Source organism: Arachis stenosperma, chromosome 5 (assembly GCF_014773155.1).
Source record: "Arachis stenosperma cultivar V10309 chromosome 5, arast.V10309.gnm1.PFL2, whole genome shotgun sequence".
Lineage (NCBI taxonomy): Eukaryota > Viridiplantae > Streptophyta > Magnoliopsida > Fabales > Fabaceae > Arachis > Arachis stenosperma.
This window is the reverse complement of record NC_080381.1, coordinates 11,341,944-11,358,780: the sequence shown is the minus strand read 5'-3', so window position 1 is coordinate 11,358,780 and position 16,837 is coordinate 11,341,944. Positions and strand designations below refer to the sequence as shown.

Here is a 16,837-nt window from a genome sequence, read left to right as displayed (position 1 = left end):
TTTTGACAAATATAATTATAATTTTTTTATAAAAAAATCAACTTATATACTTATCATATTCAAACAACTAACTTTTTATAATTCTAAATAAATATTTGCATATATTTTTCTTAAAGTAAAAAATTCACATGCAATTATCTTTATGTAAAATTATTAATTAAAATTTTTTAGATAATTTGATATATTTAACTAAATTACTATTTAACTAACGACAACTAATGACTTCATATAAAAACATCTGGCTATGAGTTTTCACTATTTCTTAATGTTTTCCTTTACCATAAAAGAACACACTGCTAAATAGAACTAGAAGAAAAGAAAGCCTTTGCGAGATAATTGTTGATGACAGCATTGACAAATTCTCTCCGGGAATATTGTCATATATACACCGTCAAGTGTCGTGCAAATTAGTTTGCATGTGATCAAATCTATTTTTGGTCTACACACAACATACATTTACATCTACATCTACATCTACATCTACATCTACTATTTATCATTGCTTTGCGGCTATACTATTTACTATTTAGCACTACTTTCACTGTCTCTGCAATTATTCCAGAGTTTTGACAGTATTAGCAATTACATTGCAACTAGAAGTAAGAGGAATGGATGATTTGGCAATAATCACACCGTTCACAACCCAAAAACAAAAACAAACCAAATGGCACACTATACACAATACTATACTCTGAATAAACAATCACATTTGTTTTTCTACTAGGTTAGGTGTTGGCACAAAAGCTCCGATTCAATAAAATCCATGTCCATTTAGATTAACTATTCCTCAGTTCTCCGGATAACCTGGCATCGTCTTAGGTGACTGCGCTAATCGAACATTCACGTGTCCAGATGAAGGGGAAGCTGAAAACTGCCTCATAACAGAGCTTGCACTTGAACCAGGAGGACTGTAAAGTTGGCTTGGGTTTAGAGAATTGGCACTGGCAGTGCCATTTGTGTCTTCTGCCATCTTTTCAGTGTGGGGGTGGTTACTCTCTGATCTGTCGATATCCATTCCTTGCAAAACATTAGGATGACTGTTTGTCCCACTGGGAAGCTGGGATTGCCAATAAGTTGACTGTTGATTCTGTGTGGGATGGTTGGCGGCACGGCCATTGCTTTTAACTTCGGCCTCATCCTTCCCTCTGGACTGTTGCACAGTGACTGAGACCTCAGTCGGTTTGTTAGGTTTGATTTCTGGCAACTTCTCTGTGTCCAAAGTGGCCTCTATTGCATCAACCTTAGCTGTTGTGGAGCGACCAGAAGCAATTACGGTCATGGGAAATGCTCTCTCTGGAGGCACAGCCGGGGTGTAATTTGATGGAAGCAAATCATCCCAATTCTCCAGTAGTTCCTTGTACACTTTACGTAGAGTGACTTCAGTAAGGCCAGTTACCTTGCAAATTTCAGCCTGAGTTTTACGTTTGTCTTCGAGTTGGCAAGCCAAATATATAGCAGCAGCTGAAATGCTAATTGGATTCCTACGAGTGCAGAAGCATTTGTTGATCACAACCTCTCCTATGTGAGTAGCCAGTTCCTAAAATTCAACATTGAATATGTTCTCAGAATTTCATAATATAAAAAACATAACAAGAGTGATTTCATTTCCATTTTAGGATACATTACAAAGTCACTACTAACTACCAAAACCTAATCCCAAGGCACCTAACCATGTTACTCAGTGTCCAGCCAAACAAAAACCACCAGTACCCAAACTTTATTCTGCCATACGCACATAAAATTACCTCCTATGCATGATATAAATCCCAATGCTCGACAACATAATAAAAGCATTGAAAATTTAGACCAAGCAAATGTAGCAGCAACTATGTGAATGTGATACGAGAGCCGTCTTAGAACTGCACAACCCCCCATAGAGCAGTTGATCATTGCTGAATGTAAAATCACAGCATAATTGATAATTAAACGATTTTTATTTGCACATACATTTTCAGAACAAAATTAGGATGGTGATGTCAACTTTCAAATTGATTACGCAGAAATTGATGTCTTTGTTAAATTTCTGATCATTGATAAGGAATTGCAAACATGATGCACCATCTAGAACACATCAACACTTGAATATACATGACATGGGCATAAAGATATAAACTGCGTTCACAAACCCATAAAGCACATTGGTTGACCGCAGAACAAAAACAAATCACAAGATTCAAAAAACACACAAACAGAAACTTAAATATACATATAGCAATATCATCCCAGAAGTAAAATAACAAGATCCATGAAACAGTCAACTATAAATTAAAACATATTTTCAGATACCTGAGCAGATTTGTTGAGCTGTAGGAGCGTGCAAAATCTTGGCATATGGACTGATATGGAATTGCTGTTAATAGGTTGACTTAGCTGTAAAGCTTCTCCCAGAATCTTCATATACTTCCCAATTTCCTTTTGTGGTACATTAGCTGCTATTGAAATTTCCTGCAATACCACAAGAGAAGCAATATCAGACGGCTAAAGAATACAAATATGCAGTACCTAAAACAAACCAGAACTGGTCCAAGTTAGCTACGTTAAAGTAGAAACAAAAAAATCATACATCCCTAAGAAAAGTATCAAGCTAACAGCATTAGCCTCGGTAGAGACAGTGCTTTTACATAATTAATGCTTTTTACATATATATTCGTTAAGAAGACTGAACTATATTGAGTAGAATAACTGAAAGATGATTCTATCTCAGACCAAAGTTCGGAATTGTCCAGTTTATTTGGAATATCATTATTGGAATCAATCTACCAAACACTACCAATTCGAAAAATCAACAATTGCAACATATTAGCAACAATATTGAAAAGTGAAGACCTGAAGGGTTCGAGGCTCTTGGGCCTCTCGAATGGCTTGAACAAGAGCGGCAGTAGCAAGAGCCTCAACGCTACGGTTTCTGAGGCAAGTAGCCGAGCAACAATCCCTGAACAGCTGAAAAGCGTGGTCGGAAATATCGCAGTCTAAGCCAAGTATGGAGGCCACATCGATAATCTGCATGTACGCCCTTAAATTATCCACCACAACCGTCGAAGAAGAAGAAGACGACGACGACGATGAGGAGGAGGTGGATTCGAGAGTGCGCTCGAGTTCGGCGAGGTGGCCGGAGAATGAGAGAGAGGACTGGAGGTAGAGGGGGATGGGTTCAAGGGACCAGGTGGAGAAGGCGGTTATGAATCCCGTGGGCTCGAAAGGGTCGTCGTCCTTGGTGATTGGAGAGGGTTCGGGGTTGGGGAGATCAGAGGTCACGAGGCATAGAGGGTTATCCTGGGCCCGCACGTGGAACAGGTGGTGTGGGTGGGAGTGCCGCTCCTCCACCACGCGCCCGCATGACGTGCACTCCGTGATCGACCGACCGGAGCTCGTGGTGGCGCACCGCCCCTGCGCCGCCGAGCAGAATGGACACTTCATTCTTTTCCTTTACTACCGTGCTTCTCGTTAAGCCCTTTTCAACTGGATTGGGGATTGATTTATATTTATTTTTGAGACTAAATTTTCATTTTGGCCCTCGTATTCACGTTATTATTCAATTTGGTCTCTAAAATTTAAAATTATCTATACTAGTACTTTAAATTAAAGTTTGGACACTAATATAGTCTCTCAACTCTTTTCGATGATGATTAGATAAACGGAGTACTAAGATGACACCCTCCTAGACACGCTGGATGATGAGTAAACGAGGTCGTTTACTCTTAGCGCCTAAACAAGTCAATTTCTATCATTTTTTCTCCCTTCATATACAAAACGACGACATTTCTAACTTTTTTAGGTGCCAAGAATAAACGAAGTTGTTTATTCATCATCTAACGTGGCAGGAAGGATGCCATCTTAGCATTCCATTTGTCTAGTCATTGCCAGAAAGAGTCGAGGGATCACATTGGTGCCCAAATTTAAATGTGAGGACCAATATAGATAATTTTAAATTTTAGGAACCAAAATGACTAATCGCGTGAATCTCAATGACTAAAATAGAGATTTGGTCTATTTTTTAAATTTAAGCTAGTGTTTTTGTCTATAATAATATTATTCTAATATAAATTTTTTGAAATTATGTTAACTTTATCCTAATATTATAATTTATAGCAGAAAAAATTTATAGAATAAAATATTATAGGAGACAAAAATTTCTGTCAGCATAGAAGATTAAAATCTTCATAGATAAAAAAATTAAATAATAAAATTTTTAGTTATTATTTTCATGTAAAAGAGTTTAATTTTTTATTAAAAATTAATTTTAATATTTATTATCTAAAATTTAAAATAATTTAATATTTATACTTTTATATTTAATTAGGTATTAAGTCTATTGCACAAATAAAAATAATTAATTTTTATACTTATTATTAAAAAAATCTCACTCGCTATATAAAAATATAATTAGATATTAGTAATTTAATATAAAAAATTTATATTAATAATTATAAAATTAACACAATTATTTTGTTTGAAACAATTGAATTTTGGTTATAAGTATTATTCACAATATTAATATTCTCTTTAAATTATATTTAATAAATATTTAAATGAAGAAAAATAAAAATAAAAATTAAAAAATAAATAGTAAAAATTTAAAATTAAATAAAAAAATTAAAAAATATGCATATAATAATATATTTTTATGTAAATAATATTATGAGATATTTTTAATTATATTTAATTATAAATTTAATGTATTTTTTATAATTTTATTAATTTTATTATATATTTTTTTAATTTTATTTTTGGTAAAACAAAAATATAAAGAGATATAGAAAATGAGAGAAAGAGAGAGAGATAAAAAAGAACGAGAGAGATTGTTAATTTTGGAGAAAAATATTTTATTTTAATTGTAATGAAAGAATATCTCATAACACATTTTGCTTTGTCAAATTAGTAATATAAAATATAAATTATAAATTATATATAGAGCGGAAATGATAGAGAGATGGAGAAGGGGGAGAGCGATAGTTAAAATGATGGAGAAAAAAATTAATAATTTTGGAAGAAAATATTTCATTTTAATTTTAGTTGTTAAATTAGTAATATATAATATAGTTATATTTTAATTTTAATTACAATTAGAGAATGTTACGTTGCACATTTTGATTATTAAATTTGTAATTTGTCATTGATAATGATATATACGATGATTTTTTTATTTAAATTAAATAATTATATAATTTACGAAAATACATAAAATATAGAATAATTACTTAAATACACAACGTACCACATCCTGGATACTCTGAGGGTAACTCAATTATAGACGTCTCCTGGATACTGAGATCCCGGACCATGACGCAACGAAAGTCTCACGTATCCTAAATGCACCCGGGATACGTTTCACGTGGAGAAACGGATACTGAACACCTAAGATGCGTTCAAAAGCTTATCAGAGTCTCAGTATCCGAGATATGGTAAAACGTGAAAATTGGGTCACAGCACTCGAGATATGTTTATTATGATCTAGGCATTTTTGCATCCTAGATATTTTGAACACTCTTCCAAGCGGTGGATTTACCAACAGATTATTCTAACTTGAAGGGGATCAACATGTGAGGGTAATGTTCAATGTACACGCAAGTGGAAACCTAATGACGTCATATTCCGGCGAACAAAATGATGGGAACGTATGGTAGATCCAGGATACCATAAGCGGTATGCACCCCGCAATGTCAGTCACATCACATCCAACAGCGGTGCAGAATGAGTGGTACGTGTGTCACTATAAGAAAAATGTTGAGTATCGTCAGAGTTATCAGCGGTAACCATGTCAAATTCGTAAGGTTTTTTAATTACCGCAAAAGCCTTAATGTTTGGAGGGAAATTAATTAAATTGGCGCGTCCTTTAATTCGACGATAACGCAATTCAGTGAAACAATGCGTTTTGATAACTCAGAATGGTTAACCGTCGGATAATTTGACGCTAAAGATGGCGTAAATTCAAATCACAAACCCCTTCTCCCTCATCGAACCCTCACCACCATTACCACCATCCCTCTCTCTTGCGTTCCAGCCCCCTCCCTGTTGAGACCACTGTCGTCGCCACCCATTCTCTGTCGTCGTCAATCCCCACCGCTGACGGCTCCTTCATCTCCTTCCTCTTTAGCGCCGGCAACAACCCAGTGTCGTCGCCTTCCTCCTTCCTTCTTCATTGCTTTCTGCACCCTGCATTTAAGGTTTAATGTTTGAACTTTTTGTTTTTATTTTTAATCCTGTTAGTTAGTTTTAGTTTATTAGATTGGTTTAATTAGTTTAGTTAGTTTAATTTTTTATTTTAGTAGATTAGGTGGTTAGGATAGTTTAGTTTAGATTTATAGTTTCTAAATTGTTGCTGAAAGTGTCTGAAAATATTCTGATTTGCTGATTGAATCAATGAAAAAATTGCTGCTGAATTTATTTGGTTAATTGTTTTATTGTGCTCATTTACTGTGTTAATTGTTGTTTTATTGTTTTTGCTATTTTGAATTAATTAGACTGTTTGGTTAGTTGTTTTTTCATTGACCAACGTTTTTAAATTTTGAATGTTTGAGGTTTCTTACCTAATATAAGTTTGATACACTTTACCCTATGAAATTTGATTTGTTTAATTTTAGTTTAATTTAGTTTAAGTTTGATTAGAATTTCAATTTTAATTTTCAATAAGTTTGGAAGTTAGTTCAGTTTAATTTTTTTAAATTAGTGGATTTAGGTTTATTAAGTTAGGTTAGATTCAATATATTAGGTTTTGCTAAGAAAAATGCTGCTGATTGTTTGATAATTTGATATTTACTGACATGTCGACTGGCAAAAGTGTTGCAAATCAGGCTGCTGGTCGTTGTCGTAGTCGTGGTTGGGGTAGAGGGAGGTTTTCTTCCGATACCCACAGGATTTATGGATCTCTCCCTCTACCCCGACCACGACGGCCACAAGTAGCAGGTTTTATCGAATCTTAAGAATTTTAACTTAAAAGTTATTCAAATATCTTTTTTTAACTTTACTAATTTTTTTAATTTAAAAGAATTTAATCCTAAATTCTAATATATTAGACTTCGTTTATTGTTTTACCTTCTTTGTTTTTCATACAGTAAATTTAGAATTATTATTCATATAAAATTCTTTGATATTAGAGTAAATTATCATTTTTATCCACGAAAATTGAAAACGCTGACACATTTTTTCATAGAAAAAGAAAATGACCATTTGTATCCATAAAATATAGGTTTTATACAATAAAATTATCCAAACATTAAAAAATTACTTAGAATCCCAAATTACCCTTATTATCATCATTTTTAACTTTTCATTGCATTCAGAATAGAGTGCTACCACCTAATGCCCTTGTAACAAATCAATTGCTAAACTCAAACAGGCCATGTGAGAAATTGAATGAGTTGAGTAATCCTCACTTGAGCCAAACTCTGAATTCAAGGACACCACCACACCTCATTTCCTTCATCACTACTACCACCACTACTACTACCATTATACCTCCATCATCATCTTCATCACATAAAGCAACAACAACAGTAAAAGCAAAGAGAAAAAATGAAGAAGATAGTGACAGATCCACATAAAAAGCAAATGCTATGGAATTGAGAAAGAAATAATTTGTAGTTGGTGGTGTGGTTTCAAATGGAAGAGGAGACACCACAGTTTTAAAGATGACACTTCTGTAACCGTCACTGTTACCTCTCTCAATTTTTCCTCTGTCACTTTCGTGGCCCAACTCTTCCACGCCCTTCACCGCCATGAGTTTCCTGTTTTTATTTTCTTCCCCTTCCCATAACTCACTCAATGTAAAATCTGCAATCCCATAAGTTGCATGTTGATTCTAAAGAAAGTCCTTTTTCTAGGGTTATTATTTTAAGTGAGTTTTAAAATATGAGATACGGCAAGAGATGATTGTCAACAGTGCTGCGCAGAGGATTCATCTTAGAGTTGAGGATTCGAAGAAACAAAAGAGAGAGAGGAAGAGAGAGAAGAAGGAGTTGACAGAGTTAACGGACTCTGGCAGCAGCGACAAGTTCAGGAAATGGAAGAGAGAGAAAATGGGATTAGTGGTGTTAGTGGTAAGGTGATGAGCAAACAAGGATGATGGAGTGGTTATTGGAGAGGAGAAAAAATGATGCTGATGATGATAAAGGTAATTTAAAATTTTTATATTATTTTTTAGTGTTCGAATAATTTTATTGTATAAAACTCATATTTTATGAGTACAAATAATAATTTTTTTTATGAGTAAATGTATCGACAATTTTAAGTTTTGTGGATAAAAATAATAATTTTCTATTTATATTAATATTCCATTTGATTCCTTCAAGTAAAGATGATGACTATTGACTCAATTTATTTATTGTTAACTTATATGACATCAACTAATAAAGAATCTTAACTAGCAAAATACATTTATTAATAGAATTTAATTTTGATGTATTAATCGACTACTTGTCATATTTGAATTCAGAATATACTATGTTCCACTCTTCCACCTCCTACAACACAGCAAAACTACCCGTAACAATAATTCAGAATAGCAATGTCCTCTGAACAAATAAAAAAGACTTCTTAATGGATCACTTGATTACAGATAAGTATGCTGGCCTTGATCAAAAGAAATTTCTTAAAACACAACGATGTATAGAACTTGGTTGCTACGAAATAAGAACACTGAAAGCAATATAATCAGTTGTATTCGCCGTGTTTCACTTTACTATTTTCTTTGTGAAGTCTGTGAATTCGTGACTGCAAAATTTGAAAGAACCACAACCTATTAAAATACATAATTATAATGTGCCTCGCCCATCACTACCTGTCTTCATAAACTTATGGTAGCAGATGAGCATGTTCCAGTGCAAAGTAAATCTCTTGAATAATCCACATTCTAACCCTTAAGCACGCCTAGTTGCTTCTTTTCCTTTCTCAACTTGATCGAGGTTCTTGCTAAATTCCCTTGCTCTCTGAAATGGTACACAGTGAAATCATAAGGCCAGGAATACAATAACAACAACAAAGCCTTTACCTATTAGGTATCAAACTGCATATTTTATTGACATAACTTGTAAATAAACAACACCAATAGCAACCATACATTCAGAATTCTAGAAAAACAAGTTCCAACATCAATAGGAACAAGCTTGAATCTAAAAGTGAAACTGACCTTATTTTTGTTTATCAACATGCAAAACAGTTGCAATATGGAAATGTACAAACCCTTACCAACCATATCCAATTGACTGCAACAAGGAAGGAGAAACTAATTCATGCAAAGATGCCAGAATAATTATGTAAACTAACATTAAAATTAAAATTTCCTAACTGCTTTCTGCAAAATGCTTCTACTACACTTGAGAGTAACATGATAACCTAAAATAAGTTTTAAAGACGCACAAGAGCAAACAGGAAGGCCAGTGAAGAAAATTAGCAATACAACAAAGTCAATCTCAGCTTAGAAACTATCTGTGGTTGTCAATATCCCTTCTTTTGCAACACTTCTTTTTTATATGCCTCCCAATTTCAAAACTTCTCATGATTTTTATTGTTACATGTAGTTGTGTCATGCAAGCAAACATATTTGCAAGGAGAAAGATATCCACATCCACAAATACATTGCCAAATCTGCAAATTTTGCTGGCATTGAAAGAACATTGTAATAAAGAGATCACAAGGCATGTGGATGCACTAATTTACATCAATTCTAAAACCATGGGGAAGTGGAAGTCCATGAAGTTGGAACTGGGGTAAGAAAAATTAAACTTTAGCAACCAAGATGAACCAAAGTGTAATCAAGACAAAAAGGAAGAATTCATAGAGCTTCTTTTGCTAACAAGGTCAACAATGCAGCTAAACATATAACTGAATATTGACTCCTCAGCATTACTCATCCAATACATCATAAATGACTATTGAATAAATTCTACAGATGTAGGGTAACCGATCACAGTCTTATAAAATCTGATTAGTGATCTGATAAATAATAATAAATACTGTTTCCAAATTTATGAAAAACTAGGCTAATGTATAATGCATTTTACTTCCTGAATAATTCATGGAAAAAACGAGCATCTATAGTTGAAAATTTCCAAGCTCTTGCCTATATTATGCCTTGTCTGTTATAAAGGAAACTTTATCCTCCCAAGGGGTACTTATATTATTTTCTGATTTTTCTCCAAATAAACAAAGGACCAAATATCTCACACACAAAATCCATTTCAAGAAACAAAAGAGAGAGAGATGTGATAGGGGAGAAGTAGCGTTAGACGAAGTTCTGACCAGAGTATCTTAACAATAAGTCGCAATAACCAACCACAGCAGTAAGAAGTGAAAAGAATTCCAAATCCAAGCTAGCAAGATTTCTGTTTCAGGATTTCAACATAATTGCATACCACTCATAATGGAAGCTGTCAACATCTTGCAATCTAAAACCTCCTTCAAATTGATATCGATCAAAGTGTGCAAAATAACAATGAACATACTATATCAATTTCCCAAAAAATGCAAGCTATAAAGCAATTTCCCAACCAGAAAACACACCAGATCATACTTAATCAATTTCCAGTTTTCCTCACTAACAAATAGAAACAATCCATACACTTGAATGCAATGTATATGCGGAAAGACAGAATCAGTTTTCCTCTACCATAACAATGAACACCATGAGTTAGACACTAAGAAGAAGAAGGACTGACCGCGGATTGGATGGGAGGGGGATCAAAATCGATGGAGCGGACGGACATCTTGGCGATCTCAGTGATGGCGGCGTCTCTGACGGCAGCATCATCACTGGTGAGCTCTTCATAGGCAGCCTCAAATGCCTCCTGCCAAAACCGCGGCAGCCTGATCCTGCGGCTGTTGGTGTACACGTCCCACATGTGCCTCACCACCTTCTCCCTCTCCTCCATTTCCTGCAACAGCATGCATCATACATAAATAAAACTTACAAGATCCAACCTGCAGAACAAAGCAAAGAGAGAAAGGGAAAGAAGCATACAAGGACGTCGAGGTCGTCGTGGATTGGGATGTCGAGGTCGTTGGAGAGGGAGTTGAGTGTGCCGGACCACCGTAGGGAAACGGTGCCGGTGAACATGGACCAGAACGCCAGAAGCAATATGGCCGCAAGTGCCCAGAACTTGTACCTTCCTTTCCCCAACATAACTGAGTCCGAACTTTCCTTCTTCGTGCTCGCTGTCGTCGTTGGAAGCGCGTCTTCATCCTTCATTTCTTCTCTCTCTCTCTCTCTCTCTCTCTCTCTCTCTCTCTCTCTCTCGATTAATTGAACAAGACAACAACCACGAAGCTAACTTGATTAAACGAATCGAATTTCAATTTTGAGGTGATAATTTTCTTTTTCTCTCTTTTTTTTTTGGTTATGTAAAATTGGAAATATTTCGCTGTTTGAGTTGGCGGTGGTGCAGTGGCGTCACCACTTTCGGACTCAGATTTGCGAAAAGGGAGAAAATATTGAGCCCGATCTGATATGAATCAACGTGAGAGTGAGTGTGACCGCGTTTTGGTGTGTTACTAATACTCACTCAGATACTCTGCGATGCGAGAGAGTGAATGAAGCAGAATTTTCATTTATTTTTTTGAGAAAAAAAAATTAAAAAACAGAAAACGACGGATTTAATGGCCGTGTGGGGCACCACATTTTGTTACCTTTGATTTGGATGACTTTGGTCTGATGTGGGATAATCGCGAGCGTTGATTTGAAAGATACCATTTAATGTGAATGTTTACATCGGTGCGAACCGACACCAAGACGACATCGTTTTGTATGTGATTTCATTTGACCTGGGTACTGGTTAGTTACTTAGTTGGCACGAGGTAACACTTCAGAGCCCTTCAGGAACCACCCGGCTATAGTCCTCTACTAAGATGAAGAATTAAGAGTCGCTTCACAATGTTACTCACACTTTGCTATTGTATTTTAAAGTATTAACTTAGATAAAAAATCAGATCCAGTCGACTTTACGTAAAGTTAATAGCCAAGAGCTATTAGATGAAAATTTAGTCAAATTAGTCAAATTATTTAACGATTCTCAATTATCAACTTCACCTGAAGTGAGTGACTGCACTTGAGTTTTCACCATTTACTTATTCAAAAAACAAGTGATTTATCTCTTTTCCGATCTTTATCTGTTTTTCAGATTCGTACCCACAAGATGAAAATGGCACAAAGTAATCAGCAATCACTCATAGGAGAGATAAAGCAAAGCAAAGAAATCAACATATAAAACGCAAAACAATTAATAATTCAAATTTACAAGTACGTGCGTCACAGGCATGGAAATACTGTGGTAACAATTTAGCAATTTTGTCAATTTTAAAGGGTGACGCTGCTGCACTTCTCAAGAGTTGGGAGTATCACGCACTCTAATTTTAATACGTCGTTGTCTCGTTGATCAGCATTATTAATTTAGTATTTAAGAAATAGATTATTTAAAACTTACATAATAACAGTTCTTGGGCTGGTCACATCTCTCAATGAATAAAATCGAGCAAAAATTGTGAAACAAATGCATTTCATTTGTAAAACGTGCTTTACTTTAGGACGTATGAGTATATGCACACTGCTAGATGAGTACTACCACAATCTGCTGTGGAATCAATTTCATGCTTGTCATTACATAATATATATGATATGATTTGATGTGGGCAAAAATACATAGGCTTATTTTCTATTATAAAGTATTTGGTGTCTTTCCTAAGCCAGAAGGAGGCATAAAGCTCTCAGCAGTCAAACCCCGTACATTAAAATCTACCTCCTCAATCTTCCACCTCTCTTCCAATTCTCTTTTATGGTTACTTGATTGCTCACCATATCTTGAAACTGTGACTCGAGTCTTACCACTGTGTGACACATTTATCCCATCAACGTACTTATAATCCTCCATCACTGACTCTAGGCTTGTTTCCCAGAAAATATCATTGTCATCTTTGGTTCTCATAGTGAGTAACCTAGAGTCCTCAAACTGGACCATGAGCCCGGATCGTTGGCTGAAATACCCCCATATGGTGTGGTGGATGATCTCAAAGTTTGGGCCTCCTTGGGCCTCACGAATAGCCGGGCTTGTCTCCAACTTTAGAATGAAGCATTCTTCGTCGTTTATTATTTTCTCTCCTATGCACGCGGCATTTAAAAATAAGTTAGCCGTAGCTCTCGGATCCAATCCCTAAAATCCAAAAGCAAATCATTCATATTTCCTTACCCAAAATAAAGAAAAAATCATTCATATTTGATTTGATATAAGTTCCTATGATGCGAGACATCCATATGTGAATTTTAAAATTTTTTAAGATACGGAAATATAAAATATAAAATATTTTTTAGATAAATTATAATGATATTTTAATATTTTATTAATATTAAAATATAAATTAATTTTTTAAATTATTTTTAATATTTTATTTTAATTATATCAAATATTTAAAATATTTTTTATTTTAATAAATAATAATATATACTATATCTAAATTTATTTTAAAAATATATGTTAAGAATAAGACTGGACTTAGTGAAACGTGATAATATTTAAATGTATCAAAATATATTTAAAATGTGCCTGACATACAAATATAACAACTCAACAAATATCCGTACTTCATAGGATATAACACTATAGCTAGCTAGGTAGATATTAAAATTTGAAACGAATGCAATCTGTCATCTTTTGTACGGAATTAATTTAGTGATAAATGTTTTGTTTGTATCCCTATGCGAATTAACATTGAAATTTGTAGGATGCATACCTGAAGGAAGCGACGGAGGGGTCTAGGGGCACCTTTAGAAATGGGAGTTTGTTGGTTAGAGGAATGACGCCATGAGAGCTTGCCATTGCTACCACAAACAACCTTACAACCGGCAACAACCACCTCCAAGCACCACAAATCAGGATCCTTCTGCCACAAAACAAAACCCCCAATCTCTTCGGAAGTCTTCTTCACTTCTAATACCCCTTCCGTCTGATGAAAATCCGAAGCACTAATCTTGATCTGCCCCGTCACACACATGCTCTCCACGGCATTCAACGCCGGCGGCCCTCCCGTCGCCGCTATATATTGTTGCACTATATACTTAGCGGTTGATGCTTCCTACATCATCATATATAGCAGTTGGATTGTTATACGTTAATAATGATAATAATGACGATGATATATGATGGCTTGTTTTCATTTCTTACGATGGAACTATCTCTGACAGGACGGTGGATGGAATGGCCTAACTGGACCTGAAGAGGGATGAGAGGGGATCCAACGAGGTAGAGAAGAAAACGAAGCTCGTTCAAGCGTGCAGAAACGGCAGGGGATGATAACTTGTCCTCGGTTTGAGCCTTCATCCACGTCAGCATGTTCTGCCACCTCACTGTCACGTTGCTTCCCATGGTTGCGAACATTTCCTCCGGTATTGGTATTTCCAGAACAGTCTCCAACCCATCTTCTTTATCAATGTTCGGACAAAGCCTCCTCAACGATGACTTTGCAGCTGCTTGTTTCATCAGTTGTTTCTGTGTGTTTTGTTTCTTTAATTTCTTTCTATTTTCTTGTGGTATGGTGTGGTATGTTAGAGAGAGAGAGAGAAATGAAAGGGTACAGAGTCAAAGGCAAAAGAGGTTTGTATGTGTGGAGAGGATAAAGATGGATGTATTGTTTTCCTTAAAGGCTCTCCTTGCTTGTAGCTCATGTGTGGGCATAAATTAGAGTCATCAATCTTTGTCAAATCAACTATAATGTCAGGTCCAAAATTGGTGCATGCTCTTTAACACCAAATTTAATCTGAGCTTTAATTTTAATTTAAACATGGTGCGCGCAGAACATTATGCATGTGATAACAAGTACTAATTAATATTTGGTCAAGTTCCGTTGTGCCATGCATAACATCCATTTGAATTTGAGCGTCGTACTATAATAAAGCAACGGTATCTTATTCTTGCTCTATTTCATCGCCACCAACAACCAATGTTACAAGGGGATTGCTCCCATACCCAAAAGGAAAATGTTACTTGTACAACAAAATTCAGTCTTTGATCAATCTTTAATATTAGGTAATTGTTACGATACGATGATAAATTTACAATTCAACTAGGTATCCTTTAAATATGGTACAATTTTCAGCCTTTTCTTACAGTAATTCAAAAAAAAAAAAAACCAACACATCTAAAAATTGTAAATAGATTTAGTGTCTTTAAAAATTAAATTCATATTTAAAATTCAAATCAAATCAAAATAAAATTTAAAATTTAAATCTTAAATTGCTGTTTCAAATTTAATATATTTAATATAATAATATTTTATGATTGAAATACACATCTAAAATTCAAATTACACAAAATTTAAAATTTAACTTTTAAAATCCTAAATTAAATTTTAAATCAGTCAAAATGGGAGAAGAGTAGTCACAAAACCCCACATCCAAAAATAAAAAACTCAAAACGGCAATTGAGCTTCACTCCGAAGACAGAGAGACTCCATCCCCCTGTCGCCGTTCGTTTGCACCACCCTCTTCGTCGGCCTTCATCATCGACGCCCTACAACGGCAACTAAGCGGCGCTCATTGGAAACCCATAGAAGTCACTCCCTGCCGCCGTTCGTCCGCGCCACCCATTCCTCTGCCACGTCGCTCATCCAAAACGCTGCATTCCTCTCCTTCCAGGCTCATCTTCGTCGCCGCCGTTTGTCCACATCAACCACGCCGACGACTTAACTGAGGTTTGGATTATTCTGACACCACTAATTTTTGCATTATTCTATATAAAGTTTTGATTTTTTTTCTGATTTGAAAAATAAATTTCGAATAAAATGGCTTGAGAAGATTTACATATATATTGTAATGTTTTTTTATCTTTGCATGTGCAATGTTGTGTTTTTTGGAAGTGTTGGAATCAAATTTTTTGTTGGTAAGTTCATGGTTGCTGACTTACGTGATATCAATTTAGCTATTACTGGAGTTGCTGACTTAAGTTCATGGCTGTGAGGAAAATTACTTTTCTTTCTTGCTTACTTTTCTTTCATATCGTAGGCTTGAACCATTATTAGCTTGAGCACTAATATTCCCATTTGTGTGTTTAAGTGTTACACCATTACATGAAAGCTTTATTTTTTACCCCCAATAATAAATAATTTTATTGATTTTGGGTTTTTTACTTTTTAGAATGGATTAACTCTGACGGGTGCAAGAAAATCACGATTAAGTTCTATTTTGTAGTGTGTTAATGATCGAAACATGTTATTTTTGTTGCATAGCTTTTATAGTCAATTAGCTTGCTGGGTTATTAGCATGGGCTGGTTAAATACATCTATTTGTTGGGATGAGAATAAAGATAATGACTTGTACAAATAATTAGCGTGGATTATTACGATTCAGGGCGTGTACCTAATTAGTTTGAGTAAAGAAGCAAAACGAAATTTAGAGTTTACAAGAGAAGTTGTAGCTGGTATAGTCATTAAAATTGTGTTTTTATTTTCCAATTATAACACATCTAATAGTATGATATTATATACAAAATATTCTTAAAACACATCTATAATTGTAAAAATCTAGTTTTTAAATATAAACGTTTTCAAAATCGTTAAATTCTAGTTCTTAAATAAAAACGTACATAATACAATTAATCTTTTGATTTTTGATTCGATAAAATGCATGTAATATTTATTATTTAAATTATTGCGTGAATTGTTTCATTATTTTTCAATGATAACACATCTAATAGTATGATATTATATACAAAATATTTTAAAACACATCTAAAATCGTAAAAATCTAGTTTTTAAATATAAACGTTTTCAAAATCGTTAAATTATAGTTTTTAAATAAAAACGCACATCAAACAATTAATCTTTTTATTTTTGATTCGATAAAATGCATCTAATATTTATT

General features: G+C 34.5%; 3 protein-coding genes across 3 annotated transcripts; all 3 read right to left on the bottom strand.

Moving 5' to 3' along the window:
* Positions 1–344: 344 nt before the first annotated feature.
* Positions 345–3,438, bottom strand: LOC130983185 (plant-specific TFIIB-related protein 1). Its single transcript, XM_057907371.1, has 3 exons — positions 2,827–3,438; positions 2,287–2,445; positions 345–1,537 (listed from the first exon to the last, which is right to left on the bottom strand). Exons 1-3 carry the CDS (start codon positions 3,415–3,417, stop codon positions 788–790), a joined length of 1,500 nt encoding a protein of 499 aa, XP_057763354.1. The 5' UTR covers positions 3,418–3,438; the 3' UTR covers positions 345–787.
* Positions 3,439–8,355: 4,917 nt separating this feature from the next.
* On the bottom strand, positions 8,356–11,495 carry LOC130979033 (uncharacterized). The gene is made up of 3 exons (XM_057902384.1): positions 10,955–11,495; positions 10,653–10,868; positions 8,356–8,924 (listed from the first exon to the last, which is right to left on the bottom strand). The coding sequence occupies exons 1-3, from the start codon at positions 11,180–11,182 to the stop codon at positions 8,856–8,858; spliced, it is 513 nt and encodes a 170-aa protein (XP_057758367.1). The 5' UTR covers positions 11,183–11,495; the 3' UTR covers positions 8,356–8,855.
* Positions 11,496–12,644: 1,149 nt separating this feature from the next.
* Positions 12,645–14,459, bottom strand: LOC130980416 (uncharacterized). Its single transcript, XM_057904101.1, has 3 exons — positions 14,145–14,459; positions 13,714–14,055; positions 12,645–13,136 (listed from the first exon to the last, which is right to left on the bottom strand). The coding sequence occupies exons 1-3, from the start codon at positions 14,457–14,459 to the stop codon at positions 12,645–12,647; spliced, it is 1,149 nt and encodes a 382-aa protein (XP_057760084.1).
* Positions 14,460–16,837: the final 2,378 nt, after the last annotated feature.

What these genes read in the sequence shown, in the direction of transcription:
- LOC130979033 (XM_057902384.1), bottom strand. Translation starts at nt 11,182, where the DNA reads ATGAAGGATGAAGACGCGCTTCCAACGACGACAGCGAGCACGAAGAAG. An exon ending in ACGACGACCTCGACGTCCTT is followed by an intron (nt 10,869 to 10,954) that starts GTATGCTTCTTT and finishes ATGCTGTTGCAG; the next exon opens with GAAATGGAGGAGAGGGAGAA. An exon ending in CCCCTCCCATCCAATCCGCG is followed by an intron (nt 8,925 to 10,652) that starts GTCAGTCCTTCT and finishes GTACCATTTCAG; the next exon opens with AGAGCAAGGGAATTTAGCAA.
- LOC130983185 (XM_057907371.1), bottom strand. Translation starts at nt 3,417, where the DNA reads ATGAAGTGTCCATTCTGCTCGGCGGCGCAGGGGCGGTGCGCCACCACG. An exon ending in AAGAGCCTCGAACCCTTCAG is followed by an intron (nt 2,446 to 2,826) that starts GTCTTCACTTTT and finishes GTGGTATTGCAG; the next exon opens with GAAATTTCAATAGCAGCTAA. An exon ending in AGCTCAACAAATCTGCTCAG is followed by an intron (nt 1,538 to 2,286) that starts GTATCTGAAAAT and finishes GTTGAATTTTAG; the next exon opens with GAACTGGCTACTCACATAGG.
- LOC130980416 (XM_057904101.1), bottom strand. Translation starts at nt 14,459, where the DNA reads ATGAAACAAGCAGCTGCAAAGTCATCGTTGAGGAGGCTTTGTCCGAAC. An exon ending in CTGTCAGAGATAGTTCCATC is followed by an intron (nt 14,056 to 14,144) that starts GTAAGAAATGAA and finishes ATGATGATGTAG; the next exon opens with GAAGCATCAACCGCTAAGTA. An exon ending in CCCTCCGTCGCTTCCTTCAG is followed by an intron (nt 13,137 to 13,713) that starts GTATGCATCCTA and finishes TTTGGATTTTAG; the next exon opens with GGATTGGATCCGAGAGCTAC.